This window comes from Amblyomma americanum, chromosome 7, assembly GCF_052857255.1.
Source record: "Amblyomma americanum isolate KBUSLIRL-KWMA chromosome 7, ASM5285725v1, whole genome shotgun sequence".
In the NCBI taxonomy this organism is placed as follows: domain Eukaryota; kingdom Metazoa; phylum Arthropoda; class Arachnida; order Ixodida; family Ixodidae; genus Amblyomma; species Amblyomma americanum.
Window position 1 is genome coordinate 65466558 of NC_135503.1, and position 14675 is coordinate 65481232.

A 14675-nucleotide genomic window follows, 5' to 3' on the forward strand; every position below is an offset into this window, starting at 1 on the left:
TCTTTCATTTCATTTCTCCATTCTGCCTGCTGTCCTTTATTTCCGCTGCCCCAGCTCAGGTGCTTCAGTATCAATGGCAGATGCCGGGGCTAGCAAAAATCTTTTCCTTCCTTTTTACTATTATTTTTAATAAAACCACTACCACCACCACCAATCGGTGAACTTAAAAGTGCTCTTCCGTTGTGCACGCACGCACACACACACGCTCGCGCGCGCGATGTCACTAAAGCCTCTCAGTTTGGATGAGCCCATAGGGACCTGCGCTTGGCTTTAGTCCACCAGTGTTGCAGGCGTGCCTTGGTGGTTGCAATGTCCATTTCTCGCTCCACTTCCATGAAGCCAAGTGCTTCAGAGAGGATGGCGCCCTCCCTCGGCTGCAGGACCAACTTCGTGCAGCGCAACACCAAGTGCTCCCGCGTCTCCGTGGCTTCGCCGCATGCCCTGCAGACTGCAGCTTTGGGGTCGATGAGTGCAAAGCCGATAGTCGGCACGTCTCGTCGAGCCCACTGGTGGTGTATTTGAAAGCAAACTCAAGGGCCGATTGAGTCAGTTTCAGTTCTAGGCTGGCACGTACAGGAGGCCCCGAAATTTTTTCGTGCTGTCATGCACCGCCGACGAAAACAACCGCAGGCGCCTTAAATCATTCTGGATTTTCTGTAGTGTCCTTTCGGCGCTCGAAAAGACATTTCAGCACGAACATTGCGAAATAGGGCTGGATTTCTAGGCAACGATCGTGCCCCTGGAGTCACATAAGGCAAGGAGCCCCATTCGAGCACCGTTTCAAGGCCGTTTCGATAGCAAGCGGGCTCGTCGCGGCATCTCGCAGCGGCCGCGGAATCTACAGACCGCATGGATTTCAATTTCGAAACTTTATGGGTATAAAGTTCTCACAAGCTTCTAACGCGAAAGGTGCACCGACATTTCCAAAGCCGTGCTTTAGATGTTCAATACCGTGACTGTATCGGCTTAATGTCCTTGTAAACTTTTGACGCCGAAGGTGTAGTGACTTTTGTAAAGTCGTACATCGGACCATACAAAGAGACAAGCCAAATCAACGCACTATCAGACCAGTTGACAAAGGACAAAGCACACAGCGAGGTCCAATGAGATGAAGCGTTGTGGTGATTCATTTGTGCCGTCATGTCACAGAAGAGAACATCAACGCTTGTTTCGCCTGCGCCAAAGCGTCTTTGTCAAGACACTAAAGACACCTGCCCCACAGATGAAAGGATCTGTCCGACAAACATTTGAGTTGACAGGCTTAAGAACACATGTCTACTCGATTTACCTCTCACCATCTCCTAAACCTGCTTGCAACCAGGGCACTTGGAAAGGGAGGTTCTGAAATGCAATCTTATCTCTGACCTCACAAGATTTCAAATGATGTAGGGTGTCAATACGTTATCAGAAGAACGCATGTATTTACTTAGAGTGAACACAGGCATGAATGCACACTGGTACAATGAATAGAGGAATTACGGAAGTTAGGGCCTTGTCCGGCTGAACATGTTGTCATCCTAACTGATTCAAAATCTGCCCTTCAGAGGTTAGAGCGCGTATTCCTTACTGATGCCTTGTCTATAAGCTCTCTGCGCTTGGTGCAGAATCTGCACAGCAGAGGCTTTACTCTATATTTCCAATGGTGCCCTCTCACATAGGAGTCAACGCAATGAGGTGGCAGACAGTCTCGCCCATAAGGCTCTGTCAAGAAATCCATAAAAAATGTACCTCAATATGGAAGAAGCCTCTACAGGAAAACAGTGCTCGATCATTTCAGTACCCTGTGGAGTGCACCCCACAAGCCATGTGTGACCAAGGGACTGAGGAGATCCCAGGCGACTCTACTACATCGAATTCGCACGGCCTCTGCTCGCACTCCTGCCTGGATGCATAAGACGGGCATGGCATCGTCTCCGCTATGTTCTTTATGTGGTGTGTGCGGGATATCGAACAGTATATTATGTACTGCCCAGAGTACAACGCGGAAAGGCATGTGATGTTCAGTTCCTTCAAGAATACAGGAACCCTTCACAGTACAGTTCAGGACATTGTCTACCCGAGTGGAAACCAGACATGCAGAAGGGAGGCTGCACGCCTTCTTTTAACATTTCTGCAGTACACTGATCTTGTTTCTAAATGGTAACAGCACGAACGGACTATGGTCTACTGTGATTGAATGTGTGCGTAGATGGTGTCTTCTGGAGACGACTATGTTATACTTGGAGTGCATGTGTGTATGGATTGTGGCACTGCAATGGACTATGTTCTACTGTGACTGAATATATGCATAGATGGTGACTTCTGGAGTGGACGGTGATGTGGACTGTGTGGAGTGAATGTGTGCATAGACGGTGACTGCGGGAGTGGAATATGTGCTATTATAAGTGACTCTGCGCATAGCGGGGTAGATCCGACAGTTTTAGGACGTTATTAACATAGAAGTGACGCTATGGTGGAGCATTTGCCGGCAGATAAAGCCAGGCTAATCCCACCTGTAGCATACAACACTTCAACTCAACTCAAATCAACTAGAGAGGAATCCCCCAAGGTGGAGTAGATTTTAATAAGGGGGTAGCATCCATCCAAGCACATCCATACGGCTACTAAGGAAAGCAGCACATATTTCACAGGAAATTAAATAAACTTTGCAGTTGAAGAAAAAATCATTTAGAATTAATTCGTCCTGGTTGAATTTTTCGAACGAAAGTCCTACACGGGTCGGTTGAGCGATATATGAAGCTGAACCAATTCCGCTTTCGGCACAGAAAACACCGCGCTATTTTGTTGTCTTTGAATCTTTGTCTCTGCCTTCGCTATAAAGTTTGGGCATGCCAACGTCTTTCCCGCTAGCGTGACGAGGACGATGTCAGTCTGCCAGCAAGCTCACTTGCATCACCGTTCTCCCAAAAATAATAATAACGCTGTTGATCTCTTCCTTTCTCGCTTCTTCCTTGATTGCTTGAAGGCAGTATGCAGCTGAACATGTAGTAGTAGTAAAAAACATCATTACTCGCTCGAAATGCAGTCCCTCCAGGTGGTGCTCCTAGTCCGGGATAACTTCGGTAGTCAGTGTCATGCGAAGGAAGTGCAACATTCTGCACTGAGCCGACGTTTATCATTCTCGTAATGAATCCCTGGCAGGATTAAATCGATCCATTGCTAATTTTTCATACAAGTTAGTGGGCAATTTAGCCGGATGACGCAGGAATGTTCGTTGTGTACGGTGCTGTGCATCTTTTTGCGCGAAACCTCGGCGCATTCATTGTTGCTGAGGCCAAATTAGGAAAGTAAAAGCTAGTAATTTCTTAAGCATATGGTGCTCAGTGCAGAGCAGTTCGGAAGGGCCTACCCTCGGATGTATAGGTGGCGGCAGTATCAAAGTGAACACGGGAACGCGTGGTCACGCAAGTCGCAAATCACTGCCCCCGGTAGCCGGCCAGAATGGGCGGCACCAAGCGCATGCGAGGAAAGAGCACACGGCCGCGCTTAGTGCGCGCGGCTTCGCCGCCGATTCTCAACGGGTCTCGGTGGCAGCGCTTCGAGAAGCCCGGAGGCCATGCGCTCCCGTGTTCCCTTTAATATTTTCGCTAGCTTTACCCAGCGCATATTTTGTTTATCGCTTGCGTGTGAATGGCATTCTTGGGCGTGGCGTTCTCAGCGCTATACCACCGGCCCTTTGGAGATCATAAGCCCTATCAACTGCTTTTATGTACAGTACATTGTCACAGTCATTCCGGAAACGGCAGTAGGGCCAGTTCTGTGCACTAAATTTCTCAAATGATGCACGCTTGGTGTTGTCAACTTACTCGTATTCATTTTAGTACAATAACCAGACTGCATTTTGTTTTTGTTTTGTTTAGTTTTGTTGCTGTGCTTGATTACGGCCACGTGATTTCTCTCTGAGGGCCTGTAAATGGAGAAGGGTATTTCGGAGACGACGGACTGCCAAAGGCAAGCATTCGAACTTGAAGAGTTTTTTTTTATTCCTTGCACCTGGTGTTTTTCTCCTGTTGCGAGGCTCGAAGGCTTCACTGGGGAAGTCACTTGCCGTATGGAACACCTGAAAAGTAAAATTATCGGCAGGTATTATAACGGCTTCTTTATGGACACACTTCCAAAACGAAGCGCAGAAATTCGATAAATTATTGTTTTAGCATTAAAACTTCTTTTTTTGTGTTCAAAGGACATCCCTCTTGGGTACCAAGCTTAATATGTTTTCTTGATGAGCCAAAAATAATAAAATTAACCATCCCCTGGCCGCAGTAACAAGGCTATAAGGAAAGTCTCAACTACCCATATATTTCTGACTGACGAGAAATTCGTTGCAATTCGTGGCACTTTGATAAGTTCCTCCTAAGCACATTGAACTGAACTGTTTCGACTTGAAGTATACTGCTCAACTGTCGTGATAGCTAGTTTCCTTAATATATTTTTCTGGGTAGTGAGTGCAGTTTTCGGTCTTGCGGATGTCATCGTCGTGAGGCGCAGGCACTGCCTACAGGGTTACAGTGGGTACACGGTGCGTTAAATGTTCCCAGCCCACACGGTCGCCATTCTATCCATGCAGTCGGGAATTTCCGACAATCCCGACTCTAAAAATCTCTGTAGAGGGTAAGAGAACTGTCACTCTCACCTCTAAGAGCCTTGGTAGCTTCATATCCCTACTGAAAAATGTATATAGGTTTGAACGGGTCAGCAAAGAGGATTATGGCACATTTGTTTTGGCTTTACAGGATGGACGTCCCAAAGCAGCTCAGTCTATGAGGAACGCCGTAGTGGAGGGCTCCGGATAATTTCGACCACTTGGGGTTCTTAACGGGCACTAACAATGCACAGTACACGTAATTTTTCACATTTTTCCTCCATCGAAGTACTACCGAAGTGGGCGGGTTCGAACCCACGACTTGCATGCACTGTGTGATGTAAATGCCCGGTAATTAACCACGGATAATGGTAGTTATACGGAGGCCTCCAGTAAGGAGTCACTCAAAGGCTGAATCGCTTTGGAAGCTTCATCCTATAATGTTAAACGAAATGTGCCATAATCATATTTGTCTCCTATTCAAACCTGTACACATTTTTCAATAGGGATGCATCTTAAGTGCCAGAATGCACTGTTGAAAAGCAAACCCTATGGCCTGGAACTTTTGACGCACTCGGTACCTCTTTGAGTACGGTGCACGCCGAACAATACTAGGGTGGCGGCGAGATTATGCACCGGCTATGCCGGAAGCATACAAAAAATAGGAACAGTGCAGACAGGCCTATCTCACCCACACGCGTGTATAATTGCCGTACAACATTTTTAGGCATTCGTAAGAGCCTTCTGGCAGATATGGAAAAGAAATGAATGGCCTAAGGCCACCTCTGCTTTGCGTTGTACATTGCTAACTTTACCAACGCGTGCGTCGCCACGGTACCTCGTGCAAGTGGGTCCTTCAGGCGTGAACAAGATTGCGCTATTTAAAGACCGACTATTCTTTCCCTGACTGTCTGGTGTCTCTAGCATGCATAAATGAAGACTCCATTTTCTTGCGAGTGATTTGTTCTCAATATTTGTCAGGTTAGGCATTTGGGAATATTCTTTTTTCTTCCCCAGAGCACAGCATGCGCCTAATTGTTCATAGCGTACAAAAGAATACAACGCCCTTGACACTGCAAAGTCTATGTTCACGGTTTTGGTGTGCGAAGTTCGAACATCAAAAAGAATGGTCTATAAGCGGAAAAGGCAAGTCCTAGAAGTCTTTTTTATCGTGGCATTCCGTAAAGTTTATCGTGACAACCTGAGGAGGCAGCGATAAGTTTATATTGAGCGCGAGTCCAGGATCCTATTGGCTTTACATAGTGAATCGCTTTTATTCATTACCTTCATGGAATATATTTTATCGGTTTTTCATTCAATTATACATATTGGACACTTTTTCTGAGTGAACCAAAGTTGTTAGATCTACGGGTTGTCTTTTGCCTTCCATCCTTTTATCTCAGTGTGTTATACCGTACAGTGGATGAGCTCCTATTTCGACCGCTGCTATGTCTCCTTCGTAGTCATTATTGGTGTTTTGCACTGCTTTAACAGGTAGAAATATGCTAAAGGTCCAAAAGCAAAGCACAGAAACTGCGCATATACGTAAGCTCGATTATCAGCTACTTACATCTTTGGCCACCGCGCATGGTGGTCGGCGGCAGTGAGATGGGCCACAGTAGTAGCCTGGTCGACAGCGGCGACCCTGAGGAAGCAGGAAAATTATTCATTGCAAGCCACGAACCATCTGTTTATCATACTGAACTTTAGACACTCTGGCTTCATGACCGAAAAAGTACCAAAGTTTCTGCAAGCACTTAAACGCATTCATTTGCCTTTGTCCAGCTGGTTCTTCCCCACTGTCGAAGAACATGATAGTTTGGAAGTATTACATACGCATATCCACCTGATACAAGCAATAGAAAAAATCCTCCAACATATTAGTCAGTCGAATCGCAGGCGGGGCAGGATTGAAAGGAAGTTTCGCGCTGTGAAAATCTTCATCCAAGTTACTTTTCAAACAAGTGCAACCACATGGTGAGTAAGTTCAAGGTCATACCGCTTCTTTCATTTTCAGGAGCTTCTGAAAAGGTGGGTGTAAGGGAAAGCACATTTTGCGGTGGCGGTCGAAAAAAAAAGTAAAGCGAATTCACACCCAGAGCCCAGCAAAGAGCCAGAAAAGTTTAAAACGCAACAAGAAATAATTCAACTCTGCTTTAGAATGCTAATTAATCATGTCCTAAATATTTGAAAAAAACGTCGGTGATGCAAATAACATTCCAGGTATCAGGAATATAAGCGGTAAGGAATTTTAATGTGCCAGAACTAAGGGAGCGTGCCTGTGAGGACCGCGTGTTAGGAAAGCCTTAAATCATTAACTAAGCACTAAAAGCGCATTTCTAGAGTACCAATCTAACCGCCGTTTTCCTATTTTGCCTCCTTCCAGATGGGCAGATAATGTCATGGATCAAACCCACTAGCTCGTGCTTAAAGCCAGGCCACCAGAGCTGCTCAGCCACCGCGACTGATGGCAGCTAGTCATTGTCATCATGATCAGCCTGACCACGCCCACACGACGACAAAAGTCTCTCTCATCGACCTCCAATTAACCCGGCCTGTGCCAGCTGCGCCCACCGTATTCCCGCGAACTTCCTAATCTCATTCGCCCTGTTAACTTTCTGTCGCCCACTGCTACGCTTGCGCTCTCTTGGAAACCACCCGCTACCCTAAAAGAGCATCGGTCATTTTCTCTTCGCATTACATGCCCTACCCAACCCCCATCTATTCTTCTTAATTTAAAGTAAAATTTCATTTATTCAGGTTTCTTCTCTCACCCACTGTACTTTCTTCTTGCACATTGATGTTGCACTTACAACTTCCTTTTGTATATATTTTAATCAAACGATCCGTTTGCATAGCTTGAGTGGCGTCATATATAACGTGAATAGAAGAAAACAACGCGAACGATTTAAGGTTAGGGACTATGCTAAAGCAGATGATACATCAATTATCGATTACTTAGACCTATACCTAAATGTTGTCCATGATGATGTCGAGCTTTCATGGCAAAAGTTCAGGGACATAGCCTCTTATTGCATTAACAGATTCATTCCACTGAGAAGTGTCAAGAAACCTCCATCAAACCCGTGGATAAACAGAGATATTATCCAAACTAAGCGAAAACTAAAGCGAATGAAGAAACATAGCAGGCAGAGTTTGTCTTCCAAAAAATTGAAAACTGAATTACTAACAAAAGTGAAAGCAGCCCGAGATAAGTTTTCAGTCATGATCTTGTTGATTTTATTTCACATGCCCCACAGAAGTTTTGGCGTTTTTTAGGTCAATCTAAACAGGCAATTCATAAAATTAAGGTTAATGATGAAATAATTGAAGACGTTTCCAGTATTGCCGAACACTTCAATGATTATTTTTGGAGTGTGTTTTCTGACCTGGATGAATTTGAACATCATAACAATGATAGGTCTTTTGTACATGACATTGTGATTTCCAGGCAAGGTGTTTTGGATATGCTCTTAAAAATTGATGTCAGGAAATCTGCCGGGCCGATAATATACCAAATGCTTTTTTACGAAGGCATGCGGAACAGATATGCGTTTTTTTAACTGACTTTTTCAACTTATCATTACAATTAGGAGAAATACCATCTGACTGGCGTACCGCAAGAGTTGTTCCAATTCATAAAAGGGTGACCATCTTACAGTATCGAATTATCGTCCCATTTCTATAACGACCACTTGCAGCAAATTATTAGAGCACATTGTCGCAGGCTTTATTCGTCAGTTTTTGACAGACCATAATGTCCTCTCTCCATTTTCAACATGGGTTTCGAAAGGGACTGTCGACAACAACTCAACTTGTGTCAGTTGTTCATGAAATCTCTCAGGTGCTTGACACGTCCGGGCAAGTCGATATGCTTTTTTTTTTATTTTAGTAAAGCATTCGATAAGGTTCCCCATGGAAAATTACTCCACAAACTAGAGCGCATTGGTCTTCCTACAAATATTATAACATGGATCCAGGCCTACCTCCGCCATAGACAGCAATTTGTTGAAATAAACAAATGTACTTCCAATATCCGTCAGGTAACTTCTGGTGTACCGCAAGGCAGCGTATTAGGACCACTTTTATTTTTGATCTATATTAATGATATAGTCGACGTAATTCCTGATGATGTCCATGTTAATTTATTTGCGGATGACTGTGTCATTTTTAGAAAAATTGTTTCCAGGAACGACAGCAATTACTTACAGGAATCAGTTAATGCTATCCGTGATTGGTGTGAACTTTGGTGCATGGAAATCAATGTAAACAAAACAGTTTTGCTGCGAGTCACACGGAAAAAAGAACCTAGTGTATTTTCTTATGTACTTAACAACACAATAATATCTGAGGTTGAAAAATACAAGTATTTGGGTCTCACATTCAACAGTAAACTCTCTTGGTCAAACCATATTTCCATTACATGTTCAGCAGCATTGCGCAAATTGTGGTTCTTGAAAAGGAAACTTAGAAATGCACCTGCAAATACCAAAATGTTAGCATACAACACATTTGTCCGTTCCAAACTGGAGTATGCAGCAGTTGTATGGGATCCTCATACTAAAAAGAATATAATGAATTTAGAGCGTGTTCAAAGGAAGGCTATCAGATTCATCTTTAGTAAATATAAAAGAGAGGATTCTCCGTCTTTAATAATGCTTGCAAATAAAATCAGTACGCTGGAAAACAGGCGGAAGATAAGTCGTCTCCAATTTTTACATAACATTATAAATGGAAAAAGCGCACTTCAGCTGCCTCATTGCGTAAAACCTCTAAGTTCACGCCAGACAAGACACAGACATAACCTTTCACTTACGCCAATATTTTCTAAAACAAAATCCCATATGAATAGTTTCTTTCCGCGTACTATACATGAATGGAATTCTATACCTGTCGATGTATTGCAGTCACAAAACTTTGCAGAAGAGCTGGAAAAACATCTTTTTTCCATAAACTAACTGAAACAAAACCAGTGTTCACAATCTGTTATGTTTTCCTAACTCCTTCACTTTGTGATGCCTTTTTTTTTTCCCCCAGAAACAGTTCTGTTGTTCTGAGTAAAAATTGCCCGCCTGTTTGTTATTTCACATGTGCCACTCTTCATGTTTTGTTCGTTATTGTGCTGGTACCAGAGCGTATTCATTGAGTAACACTGCTACACCCAGCATTATTTTTCGTTAGTGTTTATTGTTGTTTTGCATCGTCACACTTTTTACTGTATTGCCCCTCCTGCTAGGGCCAGTTTATTGGCCTGCAGTATCAATAAATAATAATAATAATAATAATAATAATAATAATAATAATAATAATAATAATAATAATAATAATAATAATAATAATAATAATAATAATAACGGGAACAGACACGAACACATTAATGACGAAGCACAACGTCGCTCATGTGTCGTGTGTGTTCCCGTTCTGACGGCCGCTCAAGCTACGTACCCACCAGCTCCGATAGAGCCAGTCTTGCCCTTTGCATAACTGGTTGCGCTTTCTGCATCCTTATTTCAAGAACTTTACCTTAGCTTCCAAGTTTTTGCCCCAAATATGAGTATGAAAAATACAGCTATTATATGCTTTCTTTTTGCAACGCATAGATAGGCCGTTTAAAACAGCTTAGCGCTACCATGCCTCTTTTTGCGTAAACACCGCTGGCAATCAGTCTTAATGGCATAATTCACGAAAGGTACTTTATCTGCAGTAAACGATTTAGCTGTGGTCTTCGTACAAGTGTGCAGTAACAATATTCTCCTCGTTAACGTGTCGATGAATGATGATATCAACCGAGTGTGCACTAGAGTGAATGACCTGGAGAATTTACCCTTTGTGTTCATGGGATCCAGGCGGCATTGGGCACTATGCCATTCTTAGAACGCGAGCTGCCACGAGGCAGGGAGAACAGTCTCGGTACAGCTATCACACTCCCCGTTAGATGAGAGAGAAATTTTACAAAGGTGAACAGCGAAGGCAGAGTTGCCAGCTTTTTCAACTCTTGATTTCTTTTCTAGTAAATATGCATGCAATTATCTTTATGCTTTAATTCATGCACTTCAGAAGAAAAGTGCGGCGTATACTTGCACGTTATTCAGTCACGGACCATGCACGCAGTCAGCGTGGCGATGCGGAAAAGCCTGCACTACGCCAACGGTAGGCTTGCCCACTGATCAAGTTCTCGAATGCACTGTCTACTAAGGAAGTGGCGCCAGTAGAAGTGAAATGTACTGCGATTATGTGCAGGTGGATCCAATACGAAAGGCAAAAGCCAGTTCGCACCACAGCACAAGATCTGACTCTTCCGCACTTAAGTTGAAAATGTCTCATGGACAACGTCCGTCCAGAAGAGAACTATTTGGAACAAGGGATAAAGTGTGTTTTCGCTCAATCTTATAGAGTAATAATTGGTCGAATTCGGATAATGTGCTCTCTTTAATGATGGATTCACTTGTACCTATATCATTAGAGTTATGTGAACGCGCACATATATCAGTATTAGAATTTCATTTGCTCGTTTTATTTCGCAATTTGTATTCGATACATGATGCTAGAGGCGTGATATGTTTATTATGATAATTTATATGTAGCGCGTGTAAATTGTAATTTCATGTAACCACCCACAATATGAAATCAGCAGTTCGCGTTGTGAAGCTCCATATATTTACGATCAGACTGAGCTCGATGACATGCGTAACATGAGGCAGAATGGACAATATCGGTGTCTACCGGATACCACTAGAACATTTATAAACAACAACATACAGAACAACGCTAAGATGTCATGATAGGCTTGGCAGATTATCGGGGCTGATAGTTATTGCACTACAGAGAACACAGACTTGTCAGCCTCTCTGACCCTTGATCGGAAACGTCTACCACAGTTCCCCATTTCTCCTAGCCCTACGTCTCTCAGAAGTCACTGTTCGAGCAAAGATAATGTCTGAAAACCTACGTTGCAGAACTGTCCACCACCGCCTCCACCACCTCCAGGGTAGCCTCCTCCACCTCCAGGGTAGCCCCCTCCTCCGCCGGGGTAGCCACCTCCGCCACCAGGGTAGCCACCTCCGCCCCCAGGGTAGCCTCCGCCACCAGGGTAGCGGCCTCCACTTCCATGCCTTTGACAATACGCGACGCACACTGCAAAAAGACAAGAACAAGGAACATGGATGATTGGATAAAAAATGGCGGTATCACACGCTGTGTACATTTTCAAAAGCGTTATCTAGCTTATGACCGATGGACAAGCTTTTCTATACATGTAAACAAATAAATAGCCTTGCATTCATCATGGCTCTTTAATATAGTGACGGCGCCGCAGATGTCTACGAACGGTTATCCTGCTGGCTGTCACACTTTGAAGGGAAATTTGTGTAAACGTTATGAATGTTCATCTCCAGAAACCCAAACGTCATGGTAGTACTCTTCGGGGCACAGGCTTGAAATCTCAGTGCCAATATAAAAAGAAATATTTCAAAATCTCACATAAAAAACGAGGCATATCATGCAAACCACTTCATATGCTCCGCTGTTAACTTAGCGATGCCGGTCGAAACCGGGCACTCCAGTATGAGTGGTTTTTTGGAAGGGCTATATCATATTGAGGATTAGTTAGATAACATCGCGCTTCTTTTTTTCAGAATCATTTAGTACCAGGGACCGAGACAGCGATGGCAGTGTGTTCAACATTATCTCGCATTATTTTTCTCTTCTAAGGTGGTTCATAGTTTGTTCACCCCTTACAATGGCAACAAAAGCCATGGCACTCCATGGACGCTAAACATTGCCACGAACTGAAAGAACGGCCGTTTCATATACTCCACTTTTTCTGCATCAACAAACCAAAATAAGTATTCTGATAAAAGCGTCTTCACATTTGACAACGTTTATTGCTCTAGCGTGGAGCACGATAATACACGGTCTTGCGGAACGTAAAAAGAGCCCTACTCTAAATTTAAGATAACCATATCATATCATCTAGCAATGTGAGCCTTATTTTTAAAAATGACATCAGTAATCCTCAAATAAGAGGATAGACGCCAAGTGCGTACGAACTTGATGTCAAATTTACATTCAAAGAAACGTGCTGAAAGAAATTCATTGGCAGGATTTGCGTTGCAGAGGACAAGAAATGCCGGTCTGCTGGTTTAATTCGCAGCGACCTTGCGTTCGCGAAGAAGTAACAAGTGAGCATTTCTTCTGGTCATAATAGTTTTTCGTTGGTACATGCGATCGTCAACAACGCGAGGGTGTGGTAAAAGAAGTCAGGGGAATAACTACACACTCGTCATTACTCACAAGGGCGCCATCAGGGTGACGGGCGATGTTTCAGGCCCAGTACTTTGGGAAGTGAAGTCGATGGTGAAATTCAACATGTGGAGTTTTTGGAAAAAGCAATAATGATCACTTTGAGACTCGCCTCAATGCGCTGTTTTCTAAACCTTTTTTTATCTCTCAGAAGGTGAGCGCCAAACATCCTCCGAAAGATTCGTCCTTGTACGTATGCGCCCTTTCTTCAATTTCAAGATTACCACAGAATTCAGCAGGCTGTCTAGCGAATAACAATTTTATCACTCACTGAATGGAAAAAAAAAGAGTGGCAAGATTTTAACGTTGCCAAACCGTGTAGGCGTGCGGAATCATGTGTTTAGCCTCGTTGGCTCATTGCAAGGTCGTCGGCACCTGTGGTCACGACAGACTCAGGTTAAGCTCTGACCGAAGTTAAAATGACCTGATCTGTTCGCGCCGCAGATGGAAGTCGATGAATACGACGATGTGCAATGCACACAGCGAGAGTGCGTTGCAGTTTAGCACAAGACCAATCCAACCGTGGGTATGTGCCATTCCGTCAAAAGCAACAACAACACGAGGCGTGATCGACTGCGGCGATAGCATAGTGCTTTCGTGCAGTGGCCAGTAAAGCTGATCGGTTCGCACCACCGCGGGTTTGAAGCACACTCGCGGCAATATTTTTTTTATTTCTGCATGGGCTGTTACTATGCTAGGCTTGTCAAAGGTCACCCTCCCGTTGGCTACAGCTGGCACGGCGCTCCTGAGAACTAAGGCGAGCTTACCTGAGTTACACCGAGGCTTCACACAAGACTCTTTGTTGGGGCCACGCTAATTAGTGTTCTCGCAGTAAAAGCATTGGTTAGAGTAGCAGAGCCCTTTTATCTACTGTGCATAAATGATACAAAAATAAGGGCAAATAATGGGCCCAACAGCGTACATTGGCACCAAAAATGTGCGCAAGAAACTAAAGCTGGGATAGCAGCGCGGTACACAAATCATTCCTTACGTCCAGTGAGAATTAATCAGGACTTCACTCTAAGCCTGAGAGACCCTTTCGGAAAAGGTTGTGCGAGCGCTGGGCAGCTGTCCTGCTGAGAACATCGAACACGCAACTCACCCATGAACAAGACGAGCGCCAAGGCGAGCATCACTCCTTTGGCTCCCATGGCGACGGCTGCGGACCCGGACAGTTCCCAAGCCGAAGTGACACTGACCACGGATGACCCGTGTCGGGGCCCTTTTCAAGGGCAGCGTCAATGACGCCACCGAACGGGTGGCGGAGAGGAGGCCGGGCGTGGTGCGATAAGACCCACGGAGTCCGGACATGTTCGGAAATCCAGTTTTGCCGTCATTCCTGGTCAGAGCCCCCTGGTGCGGTTCACCCCTACCGTTGAACTCTCTCTCTTCTTGTCGCAGGGCTGGCGACAGTGGCCACTGCGCGCCACGCGGAACAACCGGATCCTGGTGCCTGGCCTTTGAAAGGCTGCACACGCACGAACGCACACACACGTTACGCGGGTCAATCTCAGTAAGTTCGATGCACTGTTCGCAACGCTGACAACTGCGCTCTAGCGGCTGCACCTCTAGTGCGACTGGACTACTCCGCAAGTGGAAATACGCTCCGCTGACAGGTATTCCGAGTTCTACGTAGGGTAAGCTTTAGCAGTTGACGCGTGATGGTGCTGTCACCTGATCTGATGAAGTACGGCGCATAATGCTGTGCACCGAATAACCAGAACGTAGAACACTGTGCGCCAGTACAACACCCTCGTCTAGCCGGAAGGCTGCGGCGTTGCACGAAAGTTGG

At 44.7% G+C, this 14675-nt stretch overlaps 1 protein-coding gene across 1 annotated transcript; it reads right to left on the bottom strand.

Annotated features, from left to right (window-relative positions):
* Positions 1-233: 233 nt before the first annotated feature.
* On the bottom strand, positions 234-14065 carry LOC144097747 (uncharacterized). Its single transcript, XM_077630384.1, has 4 exons — positions 13986-14065; positions 11532-11716; positions 6153-6227; positions 234-506 (listed from the first exon to the last, which is right to left on the bottom strand). The coding sequence occupies exons 1-4, from the start codon at positions 14032-14034 to the stop codon at positions 234-236; spliced, it is 582 nt and encodes a 193-aa protein (XP_077486510.1). The 5' UTR covers positions 14035-14065.
* Positions 14066-14675: the final 610 nt, after the last annotated feature.